The 20,618-nt window shown below is 40.9% G+C and overlaps 1 protein-coding gene across 5 annotated transcripts in view; it reads left to right on the top strand.

Moving 5' to 3' along the window:
* The window catches only part of Phtf1 (putative homeodomain transcription factor 1), a 38,752-nt gene extending 22,298 nt beyond the window's left edge, over positions 1–16,454 (top strand). For 4 of the 5 annotated variants that reach the window (XM_075981729.1, XM_075981727.1, XM_075981728.1 and 1 more), the window contains 10 exons: positions 102–188; positions 2,405–2,626; positions 4,949–5,077; positions 5,855–6,127; positions 7,080–7,211; positions 7,627–7,713; positions 10,768–10,923; positions 11,861–11,956; positions 14,196–14,321; positions 15,950–16,454. In XM_075981729.1, coding sequence (XP_075837844.1) covers positions 102–188; positions 2,405–2,626; positions 4,949–5,077; positions 5,855–6,127; positions 7,080–7,211; positions 7,627–7,713; positions 10,768–10,923; positions 11,861–11,956; positions 14,196–14,321; positions 15,950–15,970 — 1,329 coding nt within the window. In that variant the 3' untranslated portion in view covers positions 15,971–16,454. The remainder of the gene's footprint in view (positions 1–101; positions 189–2,404; positions 2,627–4,948; positions 5,078–5,854; positions 6,128–7,079; positions 7,212–7,626; positions 7,714–10,767; positions 10,924–11,860; positions 11,957–14,195; positions 14,322–15,949) is intronic. The other variant, XM_075981731.1, reaches the window with a different exon arrangement.
* Positions 16,455–20,618: the final 4,164 nt, after the last annotated feature.

The following is a 20,618-nucleotide window of genomic DNA, read 5'->3' as shown; positions in this document are numbered from 1 at the left end:
TTCTCTTTTGTCTACAAAGCTTGGATGTTAGTGCCAGGAACACTGGACAGCAGCAAGATATTTACAAGTTTTCCTGTTGTTTGTTGGTTTGATTTTGGCAGGTAAAGAAAACCACAAGATGGTGTCATATAGTACGGGATTCAGATAGTCTAGCTGAATCAGAATTTGAATCAGCAGCCTTCAGCCAGGTAAAGCATCCTTTTGTAAGAGCAGAATTTGAGATGTCTTCTTATGTGTAATGACTTTATCTGTTCCTTTCTTTTGACTCTATGAAGTTTGTGTTTAGTTTGCTTTCAGTTCTGTTGACTCAATTTGAGATAACTGCTCACCCCTAGAAAGGAAATAAAATGTTTTTTCATTTTTTTTCTAATCTTCAAAGTATCAAAGATGGGCTGGAGAGATTGCTTCAGTGGTTAAGACATTTACTAATCTTTCAGAGGACCCGGGTTTAATTCCTAGCACCCACATTGGGGCTCACAACCACCCCATAACTCCAGTTGCAGGGATCTTTTGCCCTCATTGATCCCTGTTGGCATCAGGATTCCAGGCATGCGTGTGTTGCACATACATACATGCAGGCAAAGCATGTATACATATAAAATAAAAGAAGCAAAGCTTTAGATGTGGTATAGGTGCTGCTCAGGAGGTTAGTTATTTTGGGCGTGGAGATGGTTCATTTGGTATGCTTGCCTCATATGCATGGGGCCTCAATTTAATCCCCAGAGTCCATGTTAAAAAAAAGAAAAAGCTGGCCATGGTAGCACATGCTTGTAATGCCAGGAATGGGGAGGCAGAGACAGGTGGGTTTCTGGACTCTAGTCACACGTGCAAGCATACATACATCGAGGGAAAGGAAGAGAGGGGAAAAGAGAGAAAGAGAAAGAGAAGAGAGAGACTTACTAAGTTGGTTTTTAAATTTTTTAAAAATGTATTTATATGTATAAGTGTTTTGTTCATGTGTATGATTTTGCACCACATGTCTGCCTGCATATGTCATAAAAGAACATCAGATCCCCTGGAACTAGAGTTAGGAATTGCCATGTGGGTACTGGGAATCCAGCCCGCATCCTCTGCAAGAACAAGTGCTTTTAACCATTGAGCCATCTCTCCAGTCTGGTTTCTTAAGTGATATGGTTGCTTAATACTCATTTGGCATATGGAGTTTTATCTTCAGTGGGGTTGGCACATCTGAAGACAGACTTTAGCAGAGGGACCTCTAAAAGGCAGGAGCAGTGGAGTCTGATTTTGAGAGTGCAGGGGCATATTTGAACATGATCTTTATAGGTGAGTATAGTTAGATGGTGCTGTGGTTTTGCTGTGTTTGACCAGGCAATTGGGGTTATGGAAAAAGTTTCATATTTCCTTTTGTACTGCTAGTGTATTGCACCATCTCTTATTTTCTCTGCCAGGTTATTTTTGAACATACTTGGGCTGGGCCCTGAACAAAAAAAGCTCTTCTGTTAAGCTCAGAGTGTCTCAAAAGTCTTAGTCTGGTATCTGGGCAAGTCCTTAGGGTGTGTGTCCAGGAATCACTCAACACATAGTGCATCTAAGTTGAATAGTCAAATGTTTTGGTAGTAGCTACGTAGAGGAAATTTTTTTAAAGTCCCACTTTGCCAGGTAGTCTCTAAAGGAACAGAACTGATAGCATGCATATATATAATGCATACATTTATATGTATTTCCATAATATATAAGTATATGTGTATGTAGTAGATATATGTGTGATATATGTGTATATATGTAGATACATGCATGTATGTATATATACACATATATGGTATATAGGGGATTTCTTAAGACTGGCTTATAGACTGTGGTCTGAGTAGTTCATCAATGACTGTCTTATGACAGAAAGACTGAGAATCTGGTGGTTGTTCCATCCATATGGCTGGATGCCTCGGCAGTCCCAGTTTGATGCTGGAATCTGAAGGAAGACTGAAGGGCTTTCTGGTCTTCCATTTGTGTTAAAATTCCAAAGATGCTGGATTTAAGAGCAGCTGCAGCAACAGAATAGATGGACTTGACAGAGTGAAGGAAGCAGGAAAAGGCAAGACTTCCTCCTTTTACCTGGGCTGCCATTAGGTGATGTGGCCCAGATTCAGGATGAGTCCCCCTGCTTCAATTAATCTGATTAAGAAAATCCCTCACAGGAGTGCCCAGAATCTTGGGTTTTAGTTGATTTCATGTGTAGTCACTTTGACAATCAAGAGTCACTGGAGTTTAACATTTAAGTATTAAGTTGCATTATCATATTTATTATATGATGCCTTGGACATTAGCAAAGACATGGTGATCAACTTATGAAACCTTGCCAGCCATCGCCAGGAGTGATTCGTTTTAATTGTGTTTCAGTATAATTCTGAAATTTATGTATTTTCCCTTTTTTTGTTTTCCTTTAAAGGGTTCTAGGTCTGGTGTGAGTGTTGGCTCTCGGAGCCTTAACTTGTCAAGAAGAGACTCAGAAAGCACCCGCCATGACTCAGAGACCGAAGATATGTTATGGGATGACCTTCTCCATGGCCCAGAGTGCCGGTCATCTGTCACCAGTGACAGTGAGGGGACTCATGTAAATACCCTTCATTTAGGGACGAAACGTGACCCCAAAGAAGATGTTTTTCAGCAGGTACATGAGGATAACTATTAACACAGTGTGCTAGTTAGTGTTTGCCAACTTGACAAGAACTACAGTCATCTAGGAAGAGTGACTCAGTTGTGGAATTGCCTCGTCAGATTGGTCTATGTGCAAGTCTGGGGCATTTTCTTGTTTGCTTATTGATGTGCGAGGGCACTGGGAGCTGTGCCATCTCTGAGTTGGGAGGTCTGGGTCACAGAAGGAAGGTATCAGAGCCAGCCAGTAAGCAGCACTTCTGCGTGGTGCCTGCTTTGGTTCTTTGGAGTCCCTGCTCTTACTTCCCTCAGTTTTGAACTGTGACCTGGGAGTTTTAAGGTGAGATAAACCCTTTCCTTCCCAAGTTGCTTTTGTTCAGTGTTTTACCATGGCAACAGAAAAAGAACTAGAACAGATAGCTGATACTTACTCCATTCTTAGCATTTGTCAGCCACTGTATCATGGTATTTAACTTGACAGCAGTTTTCTAAGGGTACTGTTGTCATCCACAGGTTATAGATGGGGAAGTTGAGCATAGCTTGTAAGAGAGAATGTTGAGATGAGAACCTGAGAATACTCAGCAGTTGCCTTGACCTGAATTTCTCTTCCTAATACTTTTCTCATTTTCCTTCAATGATCTTTACTGTTCTTTTTCCCTGAGGAGCATTGTTTGATTTGGTACTCTGTTTTATGATATATTGAATTTCATGTTTCATAAAAATTATGCAGAAATGGTATTGCTTTTTTCTCTTCTAAGCCCAAATCAAGTGATAGTTTTGATCTCGGGTTTGATTTTAGTCTAGAATCATAGATTCCTTAGAAGATACTTGATTTCATTCTACATCTGTAGAATTTATTTGTAGCCACTTGTCACATGCTAAAATAGTTTTAGGAATACTGCGAGGAAGCTAGAGTAATGCATGGCAAGAGTGTGAGCCTCCTCAGGGGCCAGTGCACCTCTGCTGAAGCCCTGGGGCTGGTGCTTGTGTGTCCCCGTTGATTAGCCAGTTGGTTCTCATGGCAGTCTTGAATGGCTAATAATTCTAATAATTCTTGGGTTTTTATGCTTTTGCCTCTTTCAAAACTGCCTTGCACATAGCAGTGGATATTTTTGTTGTTGTTGTTGTTCTGTTTTGTTTTTATTACCAATGAAGACATGGAAAAGGTTTGACATTTATGTTTGGACTTCTGGGAAGCAATCATTTTTTTATTTGCTCTAACACAGCTTCATTCCTTACCTGCTTGGTACATGTGTGCTGTAACTCAGCTTACCTCTTGCTGGTGTTTGAAGCACCAGCCCACGTGTGCTTCTGGACCTCTGCACACCGTCTCTGTCATCTGGGAAGCACCTTTGCCCTTTGGCTTAGTCCTCATTTTCTAGACAGGTCTTAGTTGAAGTTCTGGGCTCCTTTGGAATCCTTTGCTGTGCACTTCTCAAGCATGCGCTCTTTTCCTCGGCATGCTATCTAGTGACTTTGTGTCTCCTTTAGTAGTCTTTAAGTGACTAGATGGCAAGGCCATGTGTCCTTTTGCCCTGTAGCTCAGGCTAGCTTGACATTTGCTATATAGCCCAGTTTGGCCTCAAGCTTGCTATCCTCTGCTTCAGCTTCCTGAGTCCTAGAGGACAGGCATGCAGTGCTGCAGTGTATCCTGACTTGAAGCATGGCCTGTAGCAGGTACTTGATGGATACTGACAACAGACGATGTATATAGTGAATACATCGGTGAAATCAGTAAATGTTCATCATCTTTATGTGGTATAAAAAGAAGTTATCCACATTTCTTCCCTTTCTAGCAGATACCTGCCATGTGCTCCTGTTCTAGAAGCTTCACTTTAGTTTGTGGGCACAATGGTATGGATGATACACTCTCTGATTTCAGAGCAAAATTGGGCTCAAGGGTGTGGTAAGGACCAGTTGGAGAAAAGACTCTTGAAGTGATACCTGTCAATAAGACAGTCCCAGCAGAGGAGAGTGGGGATGGTGTCATGGTGACTGCCATTTCTGACTTTGGGCCGTTATGTTTTTTCCTTTCCTTAAGGCCTCAAAATATCCCAGCTGTTTGTATGGCCTCCTCACTTTCTGTTACTCTTGGTACAGTCTGTGGCTCTAGAGGTGCTTTCCTTTATACCGTGTGCCCTTCATACCTTTAGAGAGCCATTGACCTTGGACATCCAGGATCCTAGCTCTCCAGATGAGACTACCACATAGGTCTTTCTCAGAGTGATAGGTTTTGAGATAGAGAATGAATGTATTGATAAAACTAAACCCTGGATTCTGGGAGCTGGATTCAGGAAAGATGGAATGGATAGAGACTGGTTTGTATCTTTCTTCCTAGAACCATTTATTCTGGCTTCAGAATTCAAGTCCTGCCTCTGAGCGAGTTAGTGCAATAATCTGGGAAGGAAATGAATGCAAAAAGATGGACATGTCTGTTTTGGAGATAAGCGGCATCATCATGAGCAGGGTAAGAGTATGTGCTTCTGATTTCTTGAAAACACACTCACAGAATGGGCTGTTCATTGAGGATCTATTTAACAGCACTAGCTAGTTTTATGTCAACTTGACCCAAGCCAAAGTCATCTGAGAAGAGGGAATGAACTCAATTAAGAAAATACCTCCATAAAATCCTGCTGTAGGGCATTTTCTTAGTCATTATTTGGGAGGGCCCAGCCCATGGTGGATGGTGTTAATCCCTGAGCTGATGGTCCTGGGTTCACTAAGAAAGCAGACTGAGCAAGCAATGAGGAGCAAACCAGTAAGCAACACCCCTCCATGGCCTCTGCATCAGCTCCTGCCTCCTGTCCTGACTTCCCTGGAAGTATAAGGGGAAGTAAACCCTTTCTTCTGCATTTTTCTTTTGGTCATGTTGTTTCATCACAGCAATAGTAACCCCAACTTGTAACTTCGATTTGGAAACAGATTTTGAAGTAGTCTTTTGTTGGTGGACTTTACACTTTGCATCATTAGATGCTCAGGTTTGCTCTGCTGTCATTCCTTACTGACTGAGCCTAGTTTGTAGCAAGTCTTGAGTCTGTTGACATCATCCCCTCTTTGGTGCTGGAGATTGAAACCAGGGCCTCTGACATGCTTAGCTCTAATGCCAGACCAAATCTTTGTCATCTTTTATATATTCCTTTTAAGATTCATCTTTAATATTCTAAATTGTATTTAATAAATACTTCTGGTACTTATACTCCCTTTCCCTGTGTAGTACTGATGGACATTTTAAATCGGGTTTCAGGTCAATGCTTACCAGCAAGGAGTCGGCTATCAGATGCTGGGGAACGCCGTCACCATTGGCTTAGCATTTTTCCCATTTTTATATCGGCTTTTCAGAGAGAAGAGTTTTGACCAACTAAAGTCCATCTCAGCAGAGGAGGTTCTGACCCTCTTCTGTGGTGCACCACCTGTCACACCTGTTGTTATTTTGTCTATAATTAATTTTTTTGAAAGACTATGTCTTACTTGGATGTTTTTTTTCATGATGTGTGTGGCAGAGAGAACATATAAGCAGGTGAGTGGACGGACAGACAGCATTTGGCCCCTCTGCCTCTATTTATCACTCTGTTGAGTCATTTTATTCCTTTGACTTTGAGACTTTTACATTTAATGTTCATATTTTTGACATTTGAAAAACATATTATAATCTGAAATCTTTAAAAATATTTTAATATTCTGTTTTTTGGTGGCTTCATATTTTGATCAACCCAACCCGTTACACTCTCTTATCTTCCCCTCTCACTCCTGCAGAATCCCCTTTTCTTCTCACCAAGTCTCCTTTCCGTTCTTTTTTCAAATGGCCTGAGTTTTATTAGGTTGTTTGCATGAGTGTGGGTATGGGGTTATTAACTAGAGGGAGACAACTCAGTAGGTACACCACAGATGAAAAACGACCCATCCCTGCTCTCCTCTTGTCCGGTCTTATGCATGAGTGCAACAGCCATGTCATCTAAGTTTTGCTGAAGCCTGTGTGTAGAAACAAGTAGTATGTGTTACTGACTGCTCAGCATCAGGGCCTCGCATTTTATCCATAGCAGTACAGTGTCAGAGTCATAATAGTTTTGTGAAATGGCCAAGGAAAGAAATGGACTGAAATATGACGAGTTTTATGTATCGAGGATTTCCTATATTGGGGATGTGCACAAGGAATGTAATATCTGATTGGAAATACAATTCTGGAGTCAGCTAGAATTGTGTATGAACATTAACAGCTGGGAAAGTTTAGGATTCATTAAAATTTCCAAAGAATATTCCTTGCATGCATTGAGAATGTGCCGTATTTGGAAGAGGTGCTTCATTGTAGGATGGGCTTTGAAGTGGACACTGCTATCCTGGGGAACTACTGGATAAGAATTTTGATCTTGTGTTAACACTTTAAATATACCAGGAATACTATTGATGGTTATTGAACATGCACTGCGACAATGTAAATTTTATTTTGTAATTTTTTTTTACATCTCCTTTAGAGATTTTTATTTGCAAAACTCTTCAGCCATATTACTTCTGCCAGGAAAGCCAGAAAATATGAAATACCTCATTTCAGACTTAAAAAGGTGGAGAACATTAAAATATGGTTATCATTGCGTTCCTATTTAAAGGTGAGCTATTGGATTAATTATGGGATACTTGCAGGGCTGTGGAAAACATATGCATTGATGATTGTGGCCACAGTTGCTAAGTATGAGGGGATTTCTTGTCACTGGTCATTCAGTGGCTGTCAGAGTTGCTGGATGCCATGTACTGAAGACAGTAATGGCATGTAAGGAAAGGAAGAGGAAGAGCAGAACTGCTGCCTAAGACAAAGAGCTAGGAATCACATGCCTTTCTGGTCAGGAAAGATCCTGTAAGGCTGAAAATATGTTAATGAATCAACCTCTTAATTTGGAAAAACATGGTTTTTAGTGTTTCAAGTAGATGCCTGAAATGTGTTAAAATGCTCTGTCAAAGCTAATGGTGTGAGGGCTGTTGCTGTCTGGTCATATCCTAAACATTAACATGTGTTTTGCTCCACAGAGGCGGGGTCCACAGCGCTCAGTGGATGTGGTTGTGTCATCTGTCTTCTTGCTGACACTTTCAATTGCTTTCATTTGTTGTGCACAGGTAAAGGGTTCCTGTCTGTTTTAATGTAAGGGTAATTCTCTGCAGTGCCCACTTTGTTTTAGAGCAGGCTGCCGTGGGTTTTAAATGTGTCTACACTCCTTTGATAGTCTGGACACCTGTTACTATTTTTTTGACTTTTGAAGTAAGAGTGTTGAATACTTAGATGAACTTAAACCTTGGCTGTAAAGCTGTCACACTGATAGATGTAAGTAGTATTTCCCCACATTCTTCCTTCAGCATCGTTCGCCTCACTCTCAGGAGACTGACCCTTCTCATTCATTTATTTCTTATCTGTTTATTAAATTATGGGCTGATGTGTCCTTGATTTTACCTAGTGGGTTATAATCTATTATCTGTTAGTTTTACTGTCTGAATTGTCCCACATTTACTTTCTTTATAAGCACTTTTATTCTTTCTGTATTGTAAGACGTTACAGGCTTATCACATATCTCCCCAGTTGGTGAGTGGTAACTACAGTGGTCAGAGAACAGACTCAACTGTATTCAGTTCTTTAAAATGGGTAGAGGCTTCTTTTATTCCCTGGCATTGCTTCGTTTTATTAAATCTTTCATTATCCCTTTGGATTATGACTGCCAGTGCTGAGAGCAATGTTCTCTAAATACTGTTTTCTCTATGTATACAATTTACATTGTTCAAGTCACATATTCAGTTTGGGATTGCTTTTTGTTCTTGATGGAGGTGTGCTTAAACTCATGATTGTGGAGTTGTTTGTTGCCAGTTTATACTTTAAGCATTTCTTTTCCTTGCTTGCTTGAGACACATTCTTATTATATAAATCAGAATAGCCTCAAATGGTGGCAGATGTCTATAGCCCCAGCAGTGAGAGAGGCAAGGAGGAGGATCAGAAGTTCAGAGAGGCCGTCCTTAATTATATAGCCTGGGCTGTGTGAGTCCCAAAGACTGAAGTCCGGGTTAGTGGCAGGTAGCCGTATTTGCTAAGCCATCTTGCCAGACCCTGGTTACCTGTTTCTTATAGAATGTCATAGTCTTAGTCTTTTGTAGTACCTGATCTATTTAAGTATAAAATAATTGTTGTAACTACAGATACTGTTTGCTTCCTGTTTGGCTTACCTATTATTTTTTTTCAGTCTTTTGTTTATTGATATTAATATTCCATTTGGTCTTCTCTGTTGTTTCTACTTTTGTTTACTATTGTCTGAGTAGTGACCTCAGAAATTAGCTTAGTGTAAGGTCTAATTAAGTGCTTGGTTCAGTTTAGTCTAATGCATAGTTTCCTTGATAATGACAGGATTTTTTTAAAAAAATATTTATGTGTATGGGTGTTTTGCCTGTATATATGTCTGTGTATCACATCTGGAATCTTAAAGCGGGCATTGAATCTCCTGGAGCTGGAATTATAGTCGTGAGCTGTTATGTGGTCAAAAGAATTGAACTGTTATCCTCTAGAAGAGCATCCAATGCTCTTAACCAATGAGTCATCTCTCTACCCCTAATGACAAGGTCTTAGAGCACTTTATTTCATATATCCATCCTTTTGTGTCATTATATGTTATTTAATATTTATACAAATATATTTAAGGCTGAAAAGCTGTAATCATTATTACTTTGTGTAGCTGGTAACTTCTCGGCTGCAGCTGCACACCCCATTGCCCATTCATGTCTGTTTCAGGACTGTCTCTTGCCTGTGAGTCTCTTTCTTAGTGCTCTGTCAGTCCTGGTTTGCTGCAGATGAGTTCTTTCCCAGTTTGCTCATTTGAAATGTCTTTTTTTTTTCTTTTAGTTTTTTGAGACAGGGCCTCATGTATCATGTAGTTCTGGCTGACCTCCAGTTTACTATGTAGATGAGGATAACCTTGAACTTCTGATACTCCTGCCTCTACTTTCCAAGTATTGGGATTACAGGTGGGTTCCCCCAGTTAACCCCCCTTTAATTTTGGAAAGATATTGTTTGGTGGGAATAGAATCCTAGGTTGCCAGCTAGTTGTTTTTCCCCCGTCTTCCCTTTTTTCTTTTCAGTTCTTCTAGGATTTTGTTATCCTTTTGTTTTTCTTCGAGACAAAGCCTCAGTATTTAGTCCTTGCTGGTATGAAACTCCCTTTGTAGAGAAGGCTGGCCTTGAACTCACAGAGCTCCCACCTAGGTCTGATTAAAGGCCTATGTCACCACACCTGACTCTGGGTGGTCTGTAACATTCAGCTGTGATTTGTGGAATTGTGTAAGGCTCATCTTTCTTAAAGGGCCCAGTAGCTGCTTCCAGGTGTAACTTTCCTAATCCTGGTTATAGCTGATAGACAATAGTGACCTCAGCCCAGACTTAGCTAAAGAGCTTTGCTCTTTCAGAATCAGAGTTAAGAACCTGAGATATTGGTCACAGGTTTTAGAGAGATCAGGAGCAGTCCCTCTGGCCATGGGAATCCATGACAAACCAAGGCTGGCATTACTGGAAGCTCATGGGGTCCTGTGAGACCATAGAGTCAGTCAGGAGGGATGGGAAGAATTTGTGCAGCTGGTTGGTGACTTCCTGCTTGCCTGCTTATTACACATCTGTATCTGGCTTCTGCCAGCGTTCTCTGGATAGTTCTTCAAGAAATTATTCTAACTTTCCTGAGTGAAGAGTTTTTGTTTTTTGTTTTAACTTTGAAGTCAAATGTTAAAGCAATAAAGTCTGAAGTCACGGTAGGCACTCAGTGCAGCTGTGCTGCTGTGTTATAATCTGACTCCTAAAATGGACTGGCCTGCGTGAGGGCCATTACTGCTGGAGCTCCTTAGACAGATGCAGTTCATACTCTCAGTATGTCCCTGTGAGCACACTGGTGATCCAAGGAGCCAGAAGTTCATCATTTCTTACCTTTGTTCCTTGTAGACCTTTACCATCTTTCATGAACAGAAAAAAAAAACCTAGAAAACTTGGAGAAATACATAATGACTAAGTAAATAAAATAATACTTATGAATATTTAACTTTTCTCCTTTGAATCTTCAAACTATGGGTTACTATAATGTTTTAAAATTGACACAGGAATAAATCTGTGATGTTAAGACAACTCTTGAGCTTTTCCTGGTCTTTTGATAGGTTCTTCAAGGTCACAAAACCTTCCTGAATGATGCTTACAACTGGGAGTTCCTGATCTGGGAAACAGCACTGTTGCTTTTCTTGCTTCGCCTGGCCTCGCTGGGGTCGGAAACCAACAAGAAATACAGCAACGTTTCCATCCTGCTCACGGAACAGGTATTGGTGGGTCCTCCCAGCTTGATCAGTGGTCACAGGTTACACTGTGGTGTTGGTGTTGGGGCCTGGAGCTGCCTCTCTACCTGTGACCTCACATCACATCACTGTGACCACTCTAATTATCTTTCTCACTGCATGTAAATGAGTTTGACACCTTATCTCCTGCCAAGGACTGGGAGGTTGAAGAGCTAATGGGCTTGAAGCACTTGTTATTGGTAGTAAGGGAACATGTGAACACTGGCTAAGATTGACAGATGCTTATGTGACTATGGAGTGATAATAATGCATTTTCTTGGTTAATTTTGATTTTTAAGTTCAAGTTTGCCATAAGTAAAAATACTTGGGATAATTTGTTTTTGTTTTTTATTTTTTTGGCCTCAGATTCATAGTGGATAATTCTTCCTTTAGGGGAAAAATAAGGAATTAGTAAGTTAAAACAATTCTTTTTTTCTCTCCATAAATGTTTATTGAAGATATTAAATTACTTGGGGGATCCTGAGAAGAGTAAGAATTCTTTAAATTCAAGGAATTTGAATGCTGATTTTCCCTAAGTAGCTTTTCTTTATCAAAAAGGTGGTGCTAGCAGTGGTTCTCAACCTGTGGGTCACTACCTCTCTGGAGTTAGAGACCCTTTCACAGGGGTTGCCTAAGCCACCAAAAGCACATTACTATTCTTAACAGTAGTGAAAATCAGTTATGAGGTAGCAATGAAACTAATTTTATGGTTGCAGGGGGATCACAACGTGAGGAACTGTTTTAACTGTATTAACAAGTTGCAGCATTAGGAAAGTTGGGAACCACTGTGCTCAAGGATGGGGAATGGCTCCATAGCTGCTGAATCCAAGATTCAAAATAGATTTAACTTGAGAATATGACTCTCAAAATCTGCCAGATTTTAGGTATTTTTTCCTGTAAAATTTACCTTTCTTTTGTTTAGATTAATTTATATCTTAAAATGGAAAAAAAGCCAAATAAGAAAGAACAGCTCACTCTTGTAAACAATGTATTGAAGCTGTCCACCAAGTTGTTAAAGGTAAGTAGTATCTCACACTTTGACTGCAGTGGGACTTAGCTCCTCAGCACAGCAAAGGGTAGCTGATAGTTGAGGTCCTGGCTAGGGTCAGGCCAGAGTTCTTTCAAAGCTCCCTGAAGTAAGGCTGGGGAGAGTGGCTCTCATTACCGTGCTGGGCTGCCTGGTCAGAAAAAGAACCTGTCTCATGGGGTGCAGGTTGGGAGATCAGTGGCTTATTCTTGGGGATCATGGAAAAGCAGACCTCTCTTGGCCAGTGGACAGGGTTTATCTGGGTGTTAGTGTTTAGCCCTGCTGAGTGGCCACCAGCATGCAAGCTTCCTGTCATCTCCATGCATTCCCTTGTGAAGAGGCTGCTGCAGGTGCACATGCCAGCCTCACACTCTCCCTGACATGTGACTGGCTCCTGTGGCTGTCCGCAACCCTGCTCCCAGACACTAACATCACTGGTGGCACTGGGCCCAGGAAGCAATTGCTTGTCTCATACTCCTTTTTTTTTTTGGAAGTTTTATAATTATATTTATGTACAGAAAACTCAGCAGTACATTTAACACAGTTTAGTGGCGAGTTCTTTGGCCTTTGCCTTTTCCAGCTTGGCAATTCGAGCCACAGACCAGGACATTGCCTCCCCAGTGGCGGCGGATCTCATCATATCTGTCGTTGTAATTGGTCCTAATAGCTTCTACCAGCTTGGCCAGAGCACCCTTGTCTTCCGAGTTAACCTGTGTGAAGGCAACAGTGGTGTATGTCTTCCTATGGACCAGCCGCCCCAGCCTGGCCTTTCCCTTGATGATGCAGTAGGGGACCCCCATCTTGCGACACAGAGCAGGCAGGAAGACCACCAGCTCAATGGGGTCTATGTCGTGGGCAATCACCACCAGCTGAGCCTTCTTGTTCTCTACCAAAGTGGTGACTGTATTGACGCCCGATCGAAGGACAGGTGGTCTCTTAGTTGGGACATCTCCTTTGCCGGCAGCTTTCTTCTCAGCACGGGCCAGCAGCCTCTGCTTCTTTTCCTGCTTGGTCTCTGGCCTGTACTTGTGGGCAAGTTTAAGCAACTGGGTAGCTGTTTGCCGGTCCAGGGCCTGGGTGAACTGGTTAATGGCAGGAGGAACTTTGAGCCGCTTATAGAGGATGGCCCTCTGCCGCTGCAGCCTAATGTAGCGGGGCCATTTGACGAAGCGCGTGAGATCTCTCTTGGGCTGGATGTCCTGCCCAATGCCGAAGTTCTTAGGCCTCTTCTCAAACAAAGGATTCACCACCTTCTTCGCCTCCTGCTTCCTCGGGGCCACCTTCTTCCCCTTGGCCTTCTTTCCCTTGGGCATCTTGCTGGGCTGGAGGAGAGAGCTAATACTCACTTCTGCTCGCCTAGACTGGAGTTGCCCAGATGCTCTGGACATCTTCTCGTCTTTGACCGTGAACCCAAGACCGGCAGCTCTCTTATTGTTGACCTCTGTAAAGAGCTATGACTGCCAGTTCTCTTTACCATTCATTCACCTACCAAGCCAAAAGGCCTACTTGTCTCTGTATACAGGGCCCAAGCTCTGGCTGCTGGCAGTTCAGTGTTTTTGTGCAAGAAAGATGAAGTAAATTGAGCTCATTTTGAATTGAGTCATTAAATTCCCATTTTACTACTTAGAAAAGACCTCTTACCAGTGCTAGGCATTATCAGTTCAGAGCACTAGCATAATGAAAAGATTTCCAGTCTCATCACCTAGGTTCTGATGGGTACTCATGCCTTCTATCTATCTATCTATCTATCTATCTATCTATCTATCTATCTATCTATCTATCTATCTATCTTCCTTCCTTCCTTCCTTCCTTCCTTCCTTCCTTCCTTCCTTCCTTCCTTCCTTCCTTCCTTCCTTCTTTCTTTCTTTCTTTCTTTCTTTCTTTCTTTCTTTCTTTTTTGGAGACAGTATAACTACATAGCCCTGGATGATCTGACATTCACTGTATAGGGCAGGCTAGCCTTGAGCTTACAGAGATCTTCCTGTCTCTTGACCCCCAAATGCTGGGATTAATGGCGCCACTTAAAAAAAAGTACTAATGACTTGATGCTTCCTTCCACTTTAACAGGGCTAGGCCATGGAAATGTTAGTGAATCCCTCACTGATATCTTTGAAAGTAGCTGGGATATGGAAAGTCATAAGCAACATCCTTGCCCAAGACTTAAAACCAGCATGGAGTAATGATGACCGTTGGGAAGCCATATTTCATTTCAGATTCTCTGTCTTTGTAGGAGCTGGACACACCATTTAGACTCTATGGACTGACCATGAACCCCTTAATCTACAACATCACAAGAGTAGTCATCCTTTCTGCTGTCTCAGGAGTCATAAGTGATCTTCTAGGATTCAACATAAGAGTACGTGTAGTCACTTCTCCGTAGCGTTTTGTCTTTGAAAGTACTATATGTGCGTCCATGGAACCAGCTCTTGACAACATTGGACTGGGGCTTTGCAGGTTTTTCTGCTTAACTTTTCTCATTTTACAAAAGTAGTGTGGTCTTGGGGAACATGTTACTGTGATCTGGGGAAATACAGGGATGACTGAAAACCTTCAGAGCATTAGCTGCAGGGATCCAGTTTTGATCCTGGAAGTATTTAATTTGTCTCCTTCAGAATTGCTATTTATTTCTTCCCCTATATAAATGGTTCTTATGGGAATCAGTTTGGAAGTTCCCTTAAAAATGAAAAACGTAACTACCATATGATCCAACTATTTTAATGCTGGGCGTATAACCAGAGAAGTCCATTCACTACCACAGAGATCTTTGCACCTCATGTTTATTGCCTCTTGTATTCACTGTAGCAAAGAAGTGGAACCAACTAGTTGATTATCAGCAAGTGAATGGATAATGAAAATCTGGTACACATATATAATGAAATAGTGTTCAGCTCTAGAAAAATGAAATCATAAAATACTGCAGGAAAATGGATGGGTATAGAATGTATAATATTAAGTGAGGTTACACAATCTCAAATAAAAACTCTGCACGTTTTCTCTCTTGTGGATACTAGCCTCAAATCTATACATGTGTACAGATGTACTGCAGGTACAGTACATGAGGTGCAAAGGAGGAGAGTAGGTAAATACTAGGTGATGGAGGAAAGGACATGAAGGATGGAAAGCTAGTACTAGTATTCACTTTGTAATGAGCCTTTTGTAGTGTATGATGGATAAGTGCATAAAAATACAGTTGAGGGAGTCGAAGAGATGGCTCAGCAGTTAAGAGCACTAGTTGTTCAGTTCTTGGTACCCACATGATGGTTCATACCCATCTATATAACTCCAGTTCCAAGGGATCTGACACCTCTTCTGATCTTGGTCAGGCATGCAGTAGTACACATACATACATGCAGGCAAAACACAAACATAAAATTAAATCTTTGAAAATGTAAATGATAGTGAAAGTGAAAAATTCAAAACCAGAATTGATGGTGAAAGTGTATAGTCCTGTGTGATAACATGGCAGCTGGGGACGGCAGTTCTGACTGTACAGAAGTTTACTGAGATGTGGGAGCTTTGCATCTGCTAAACTTGTTGTATGGTGTTTTTTATTTGCAAATTCTTTATAATAAATTTTGATCCTACTGCATGTACTGGCTTTGTGGGAGCCTAGGCTATTTGGATGCTCACCTAACTAGACCTGGAAGGAGGTGGGAGGTCCTTGGACTCCCCACAGGGCAGGGAACCCTGACTGCTTTTCGGGCTGATGAGGGAGGGGGACTTGATTGGGGAAGGGGGATGGAAATGGGAGGCGGTGGTGGGGAGGAGACAGAAATCTTTAATAAATAAATAATAAATAAAAAAATAAATTTTTAATTAAACAGTAAAATGGTTCTTGGTTCATGGTCATAAGAACATTAATATATATATATATATATATATATATATATATATATATATATATATATATATATATATATATATATCTTATCTATTTGTCTTACAGCTAACTGGGTGGTCTTTTTTTAAATTTTCTTTTCGCAGCTGTGGAAAATTAAGTCCTAAGCTGAGTTGTGTGCCTGGACTCTTTCCTGGCTGCTGTCACTCACTGCTTGCCCACTGAGGACAAAATGGCTTACTTGAACCAGTGACCCCACCTGCTGGCTGACGTGCATAAGCCTCTCTGCTCTGGCAAGCCTATCGAATGGAGTTTCCAGCGGGGCACATCCTTTCCCTGGGCATGTGTGCTAGAACCTGCACTTTCACGGTTCTCAAGCAATGTGAACAGTCAGCAAACTAAAGCCTGCCTGACAGGACCTTCTGTGTCAGGACATGTATGCTGGACCCTCCAGTACTGTGCTAGTTGTATTTACTGGAAATAGGCTTTTGGGTAACCATGGTGGATGCCCAGAGCATGAAGCAAGTATCTTTTATTGGAAATATGCAAATTCAGTACTTTTCTAATATAGTCTATGGATTGGAGATTTCTCTATCAAAGAGAGATAAACTATTTTAGGTTAAATCCAAATAAAAGAACTTTACTGGAGAATTTCAGTTTTGTAGACTTTTTGCAGGGTGGGTGGAGAAATACAATAACCTTCTAAGCTGAATTTCTGTTCATTTGTAGATAAACTTTAATTTATGATTTTGAGTTAAACCTGTAACGTGGTGAAGTCTTGCATACTCATGAGTAATGCAGCCATGCCCATTGGATAGCATGGTTTGTCTAATGGTTTGCCTGTTGTGCAATGTCACATATCCAGCCTTTAGTACAATTTTAGGTCCTCAGTGACTAAATGATCGCCACACCGTGCCTTGGATGTAGGTTTTCTTACGAGCATTTCATTATGCACGAGTCTCCTAATGGAAACACCAGCATTCTTGTTTATGAAGCTCTCTGCTTTGAAGAATTTCTTGGGGAAGACTGGAAGTGTGAACATCTTAACGGTAAGATTTTGTGGAACTTGGTCATCGCCTGTACTACATTTATATCATAGGATTGAGTACACATTTTCTATCTCTTTATGTGTATAGATGCTTGTTGGCCTTTGTGTGTATTTGTGCACTATGTGCATGGCTGGTGCCCGAGGCCAGAAGGCATTGCATCCCCTGGTAACAACAATGGTTATGAGCTGCCATGTTGGTGCTAAAGATTGAATTCAGGTCCTCTAAGCCATCCCTCCTGTCCTGGTTACATATGGTGTATGCAGGGAAATAGATGTAACTAAAACAAAACCATAGTTTACTGTCATTGTGAAGATAATCTGCAATCTTTCTAAGTAAGGTATGCAGGCCTATTCTATTGAAATATTTCAAAATCTTATTTACATATAAAAGCTACTTTTGTTGACGACAAGATTTTTAGGTTTAAAAAAGTAGTTGCATGCTGGGGTGGTGACATGCGCCTTAAATCTAAGCTCTCAGGAGGCAGAGGCAGATAGATCTCTGAGTTTGAGGCCAGCCTGGTCTCAACAAAAACAAATAGGTGTCCCTTTGCTTTCTGGACTGCCTTGTTTCTTACCAGAAGCCTTTCATTTTTGTTATTCTCCAGTAATGAATCTGCAATTTAATTTTGACTGCTTTAAAGATTTGTAGCTTTACCACTGAATTTGTGCAGCTGAACCATTTATGTTGGTGTAGCTGTTTTCATGTTTGTATTGGGATTTGTTGGCCTTAAGGAACTGTGGTTTATTGTTTTTGTATCATTTTATAGGTAGTTCGTATATTTACATAATCAGATTACAAAACTTTTTGGCATTAAAAAATTAACTTTCTTCGTTCCACTTTAATTGTCTCCTTTTGGAACTCAAGCCCACCATGTATGTATCAGGCTGCTTGAAGCATCCCTTAGCTCACCGAAGCTTATACTTTTTCAGACTATTTATTTTTTTGTTGTGCCTTTAAGTTTTCGATCCTGGTCAGCTCTAGTTTGGCAGAGTCATCCAGGGTATTGTTCATTTTTGAGATAGCTGCACTGTTGTCACCAAGGCTGGCCTCCGGCTCCTGACCCCCACAAGCACGTGCTAGTCTGTCTGCTCTATCCAGTACATTTCCCATCTGTCAAAGTTTGATTTCAGTCTTAAAACAAAGCCTTCTATGTCTCTCCTTAAAATATTTATTCTCCCGCGTAATTTATATATTTATTAGATTTGCTGTCTGGGTCATTTGGGAGTTTGTTTTTATTGTCTTGTCTCTTCATTTGGGACATGTTCCTGTTTTACATACCTGGTAATTTTTTATTGTTTGTGAATTTTAGAATTGTTGAGTGGGATGTTGTGGTGTGCATGGACTCTTGTGATCTTATTGAGCTTTATTTTGAAATGCAGTTGCTCGAGACAGGGCATTTCAAGGACTGCCTTTACTCTTGGTAGATATGCCGGGTTATAGAATACATAATTACATTAGGACACATAAATCTTCTGCTAAAGCAACATTTTTCTAAGCACTTGGTCTTCTGTTTGTGAGGAACAAAGTCTTCCTGCATTTGTAGTATGGTCCTAGCCCTGTGTGGAGTTTACCATTTTTTTCTACCAGCTTCTTTTGGAGGTTCATTATGATTGTTTGTACTACCAATGTTCAGTTAAAACCGGGCTACCCTCTGCATGTCCCTGAGCTCTCCTCCTCTCTGAGCAATTGTGTTCTCTCTGGTGCTGGTCCCTTCGGTTACCTTCCCTGTGCGGCTGACTTTCATTTCTACATTGCAGCCCAGAGGCTGCTCGTACTCAGTCTTGGGGCTCTTCTTTTTGTTTGTTTGTTTGTTTTTCGAGACAGGGTTTCTCTGTAGCTTTGGTGCCTGTCCTGGAACTAGCTCTTGTAGACCAGGCTGGCCTCGAACTCCCAGAGATCCGCCTGCCTCTGCCTCCTGAGTGCTGGGATTAAAGGCATGCGCCAACAACGCTGTTGTCATGTGCGCCCTTGTCCAAAACCTAACATCTGCTATTAAACTTTTCCTATTATTTTTAAAGAGAGACATTTCCCTTACCTTAGTAAATGGTACAGTGATTCTGCTGCTAAATGTTTAATCTAGTTCTGCCTTGCGATTTGAATGATGTCGTGCTTAGTCTTTTGAATACTCGTCCTCAATTGGTGGCGCTGTTTGGAGAGGCTTAGGAGGTGTGCCCTAGCTAGAGGAAGTGTGTCACTGGAGACCAGCTTTTTGAGAACTAAGACTCTTACCATTTTAGTTCATGCTCTCTGCTTCCTGCTTGCAACTCAAGATGTGAGCTCTTAGCTTTTGCTCCAGCCAGCTTGCCTGCTGCCTCCATCATGGACTCTTAACTCTCTGGAACTGTAAGTTCAAACAACTTTCTTTGTGGATTGCCTTGGCGTATGTCTTGGTTTTCACTGCTACTAGCGAAGCCTCCTTTAGACTCACCTGGGCTGTTCTGCTCTGCTAGGTTTCCATTATAGCTGAAAAGTTGATTTTTCACAGCTGCATGAATGAACTTAAAATATGGAAATTCTTACACTGTAATCCATATTAAATGCTGTACGTTTCCTGTGGTCGCCTCCAAGGCCCTCCTGTGACAGTGCTGCATTCCTTTCCGGTATGACATCCTCTGCCTCACCTCACCTGTGCTGCCTTCCACACCATCCCACGCTCTTTCTTGTGCAGTAGTCAGTGTTTTGTTGACACCTGTGTATTATCTAGTGACTTAGACTTTGATTTCCCCAAAGGGCTAAGATTTTGGTAATACTACATTATTGATAAATAAAACCAAAATGTAGAATTATCTGGTATAAAAAGTCTAAATCTCATACTCAAAAATATGGACACAGCCTTATTTATCTTATTTCATATCCTATAGATAAATGCCCATTTTATACCATGCACATTAAAGCCAATTAATTAATTAATTGTAGCAGTATCTATCAAAGAATAAGAAATTTACCTATTGATTTGGACTTTAAATCTGGGGGAAATCATCCTAAAATTGCTATGGAGATATAATCTGTAAATCTCCTAGACATGTTATGGTCACAACTATAAACTAAACATTGAAAAGCTAAATAACCATGTGCTTGCGTAACTGGGATATAGTTTTCTCGCTTGCCTAACTGGGATATAGTTTTCTCCACTTTTCAACCAGAGAAATTCTAAATAACAGGATGTCTCAAATGTGTCAGTTTATGGGTTCAAGCTTTTTGTTCACTGGTGAACAAACCATGCAAGGTGAATCAACCTTATTTTAAATTAATCAAACTGAAAGCTTTGAAGAATTTAAATCAACATATTCTTAATAGGTCAGCTGGGTTTTGTTCCCAAACATGGTGATTTGGGAATTCATTAATTTACATATACATGGACTAGTCTAATTTAAGTGATCTGTTTCTTGCAGTCAGTCCCTGGAGCCTCTTCTGAGTGATGAAAGTTGGACACAAACATGCAGTGGAATACTTTTCCTGCACAGCACACACAACTCCGATCAGGTAGCACGCAGGTTAACTAGCAGTTGTCCTAAGTATAAAGGAAGTTTCTTGGTTTTTAAATTTGTTTTTTTTCTTTTTGACTTTAATGTCCATATTTTGGAGCATGAAATAATACTTTTTCTACTAGATACAATTCTTCATAAGCATTCATATGCTCCCTCATATTTAATGCTGTTTATATGCATAGAGACCAAGAAGCTGAACCTGTTCAAAGCTACTACTATGTCAGTGCCCTAGAGAACTTATAGCCTATCAAGTTTGTAGATGTGTCAGACGATTTCCG

The sequence above is a fragment of the Microtus pennsylvanicus genome, chromosome 7, assembly GCF_037038515.1.
Source record: "Microtus pennsylvanicus isolate mMicPen1 chromosome 7, mMicPen1.hap1, whole genome shotgun sequence".
Lineage (NCBI taxonomy): Eukaryota > Metazoa > Chordata > Mammalia > Rodentia > Cricetidae > Microtus > Microtus pennsylvanicus.
The sequence above is the reverse complement of the archived record's forward strand: the minus strand, read 5'-3'. Positions and strand labels throughout refer to the sequence as shown.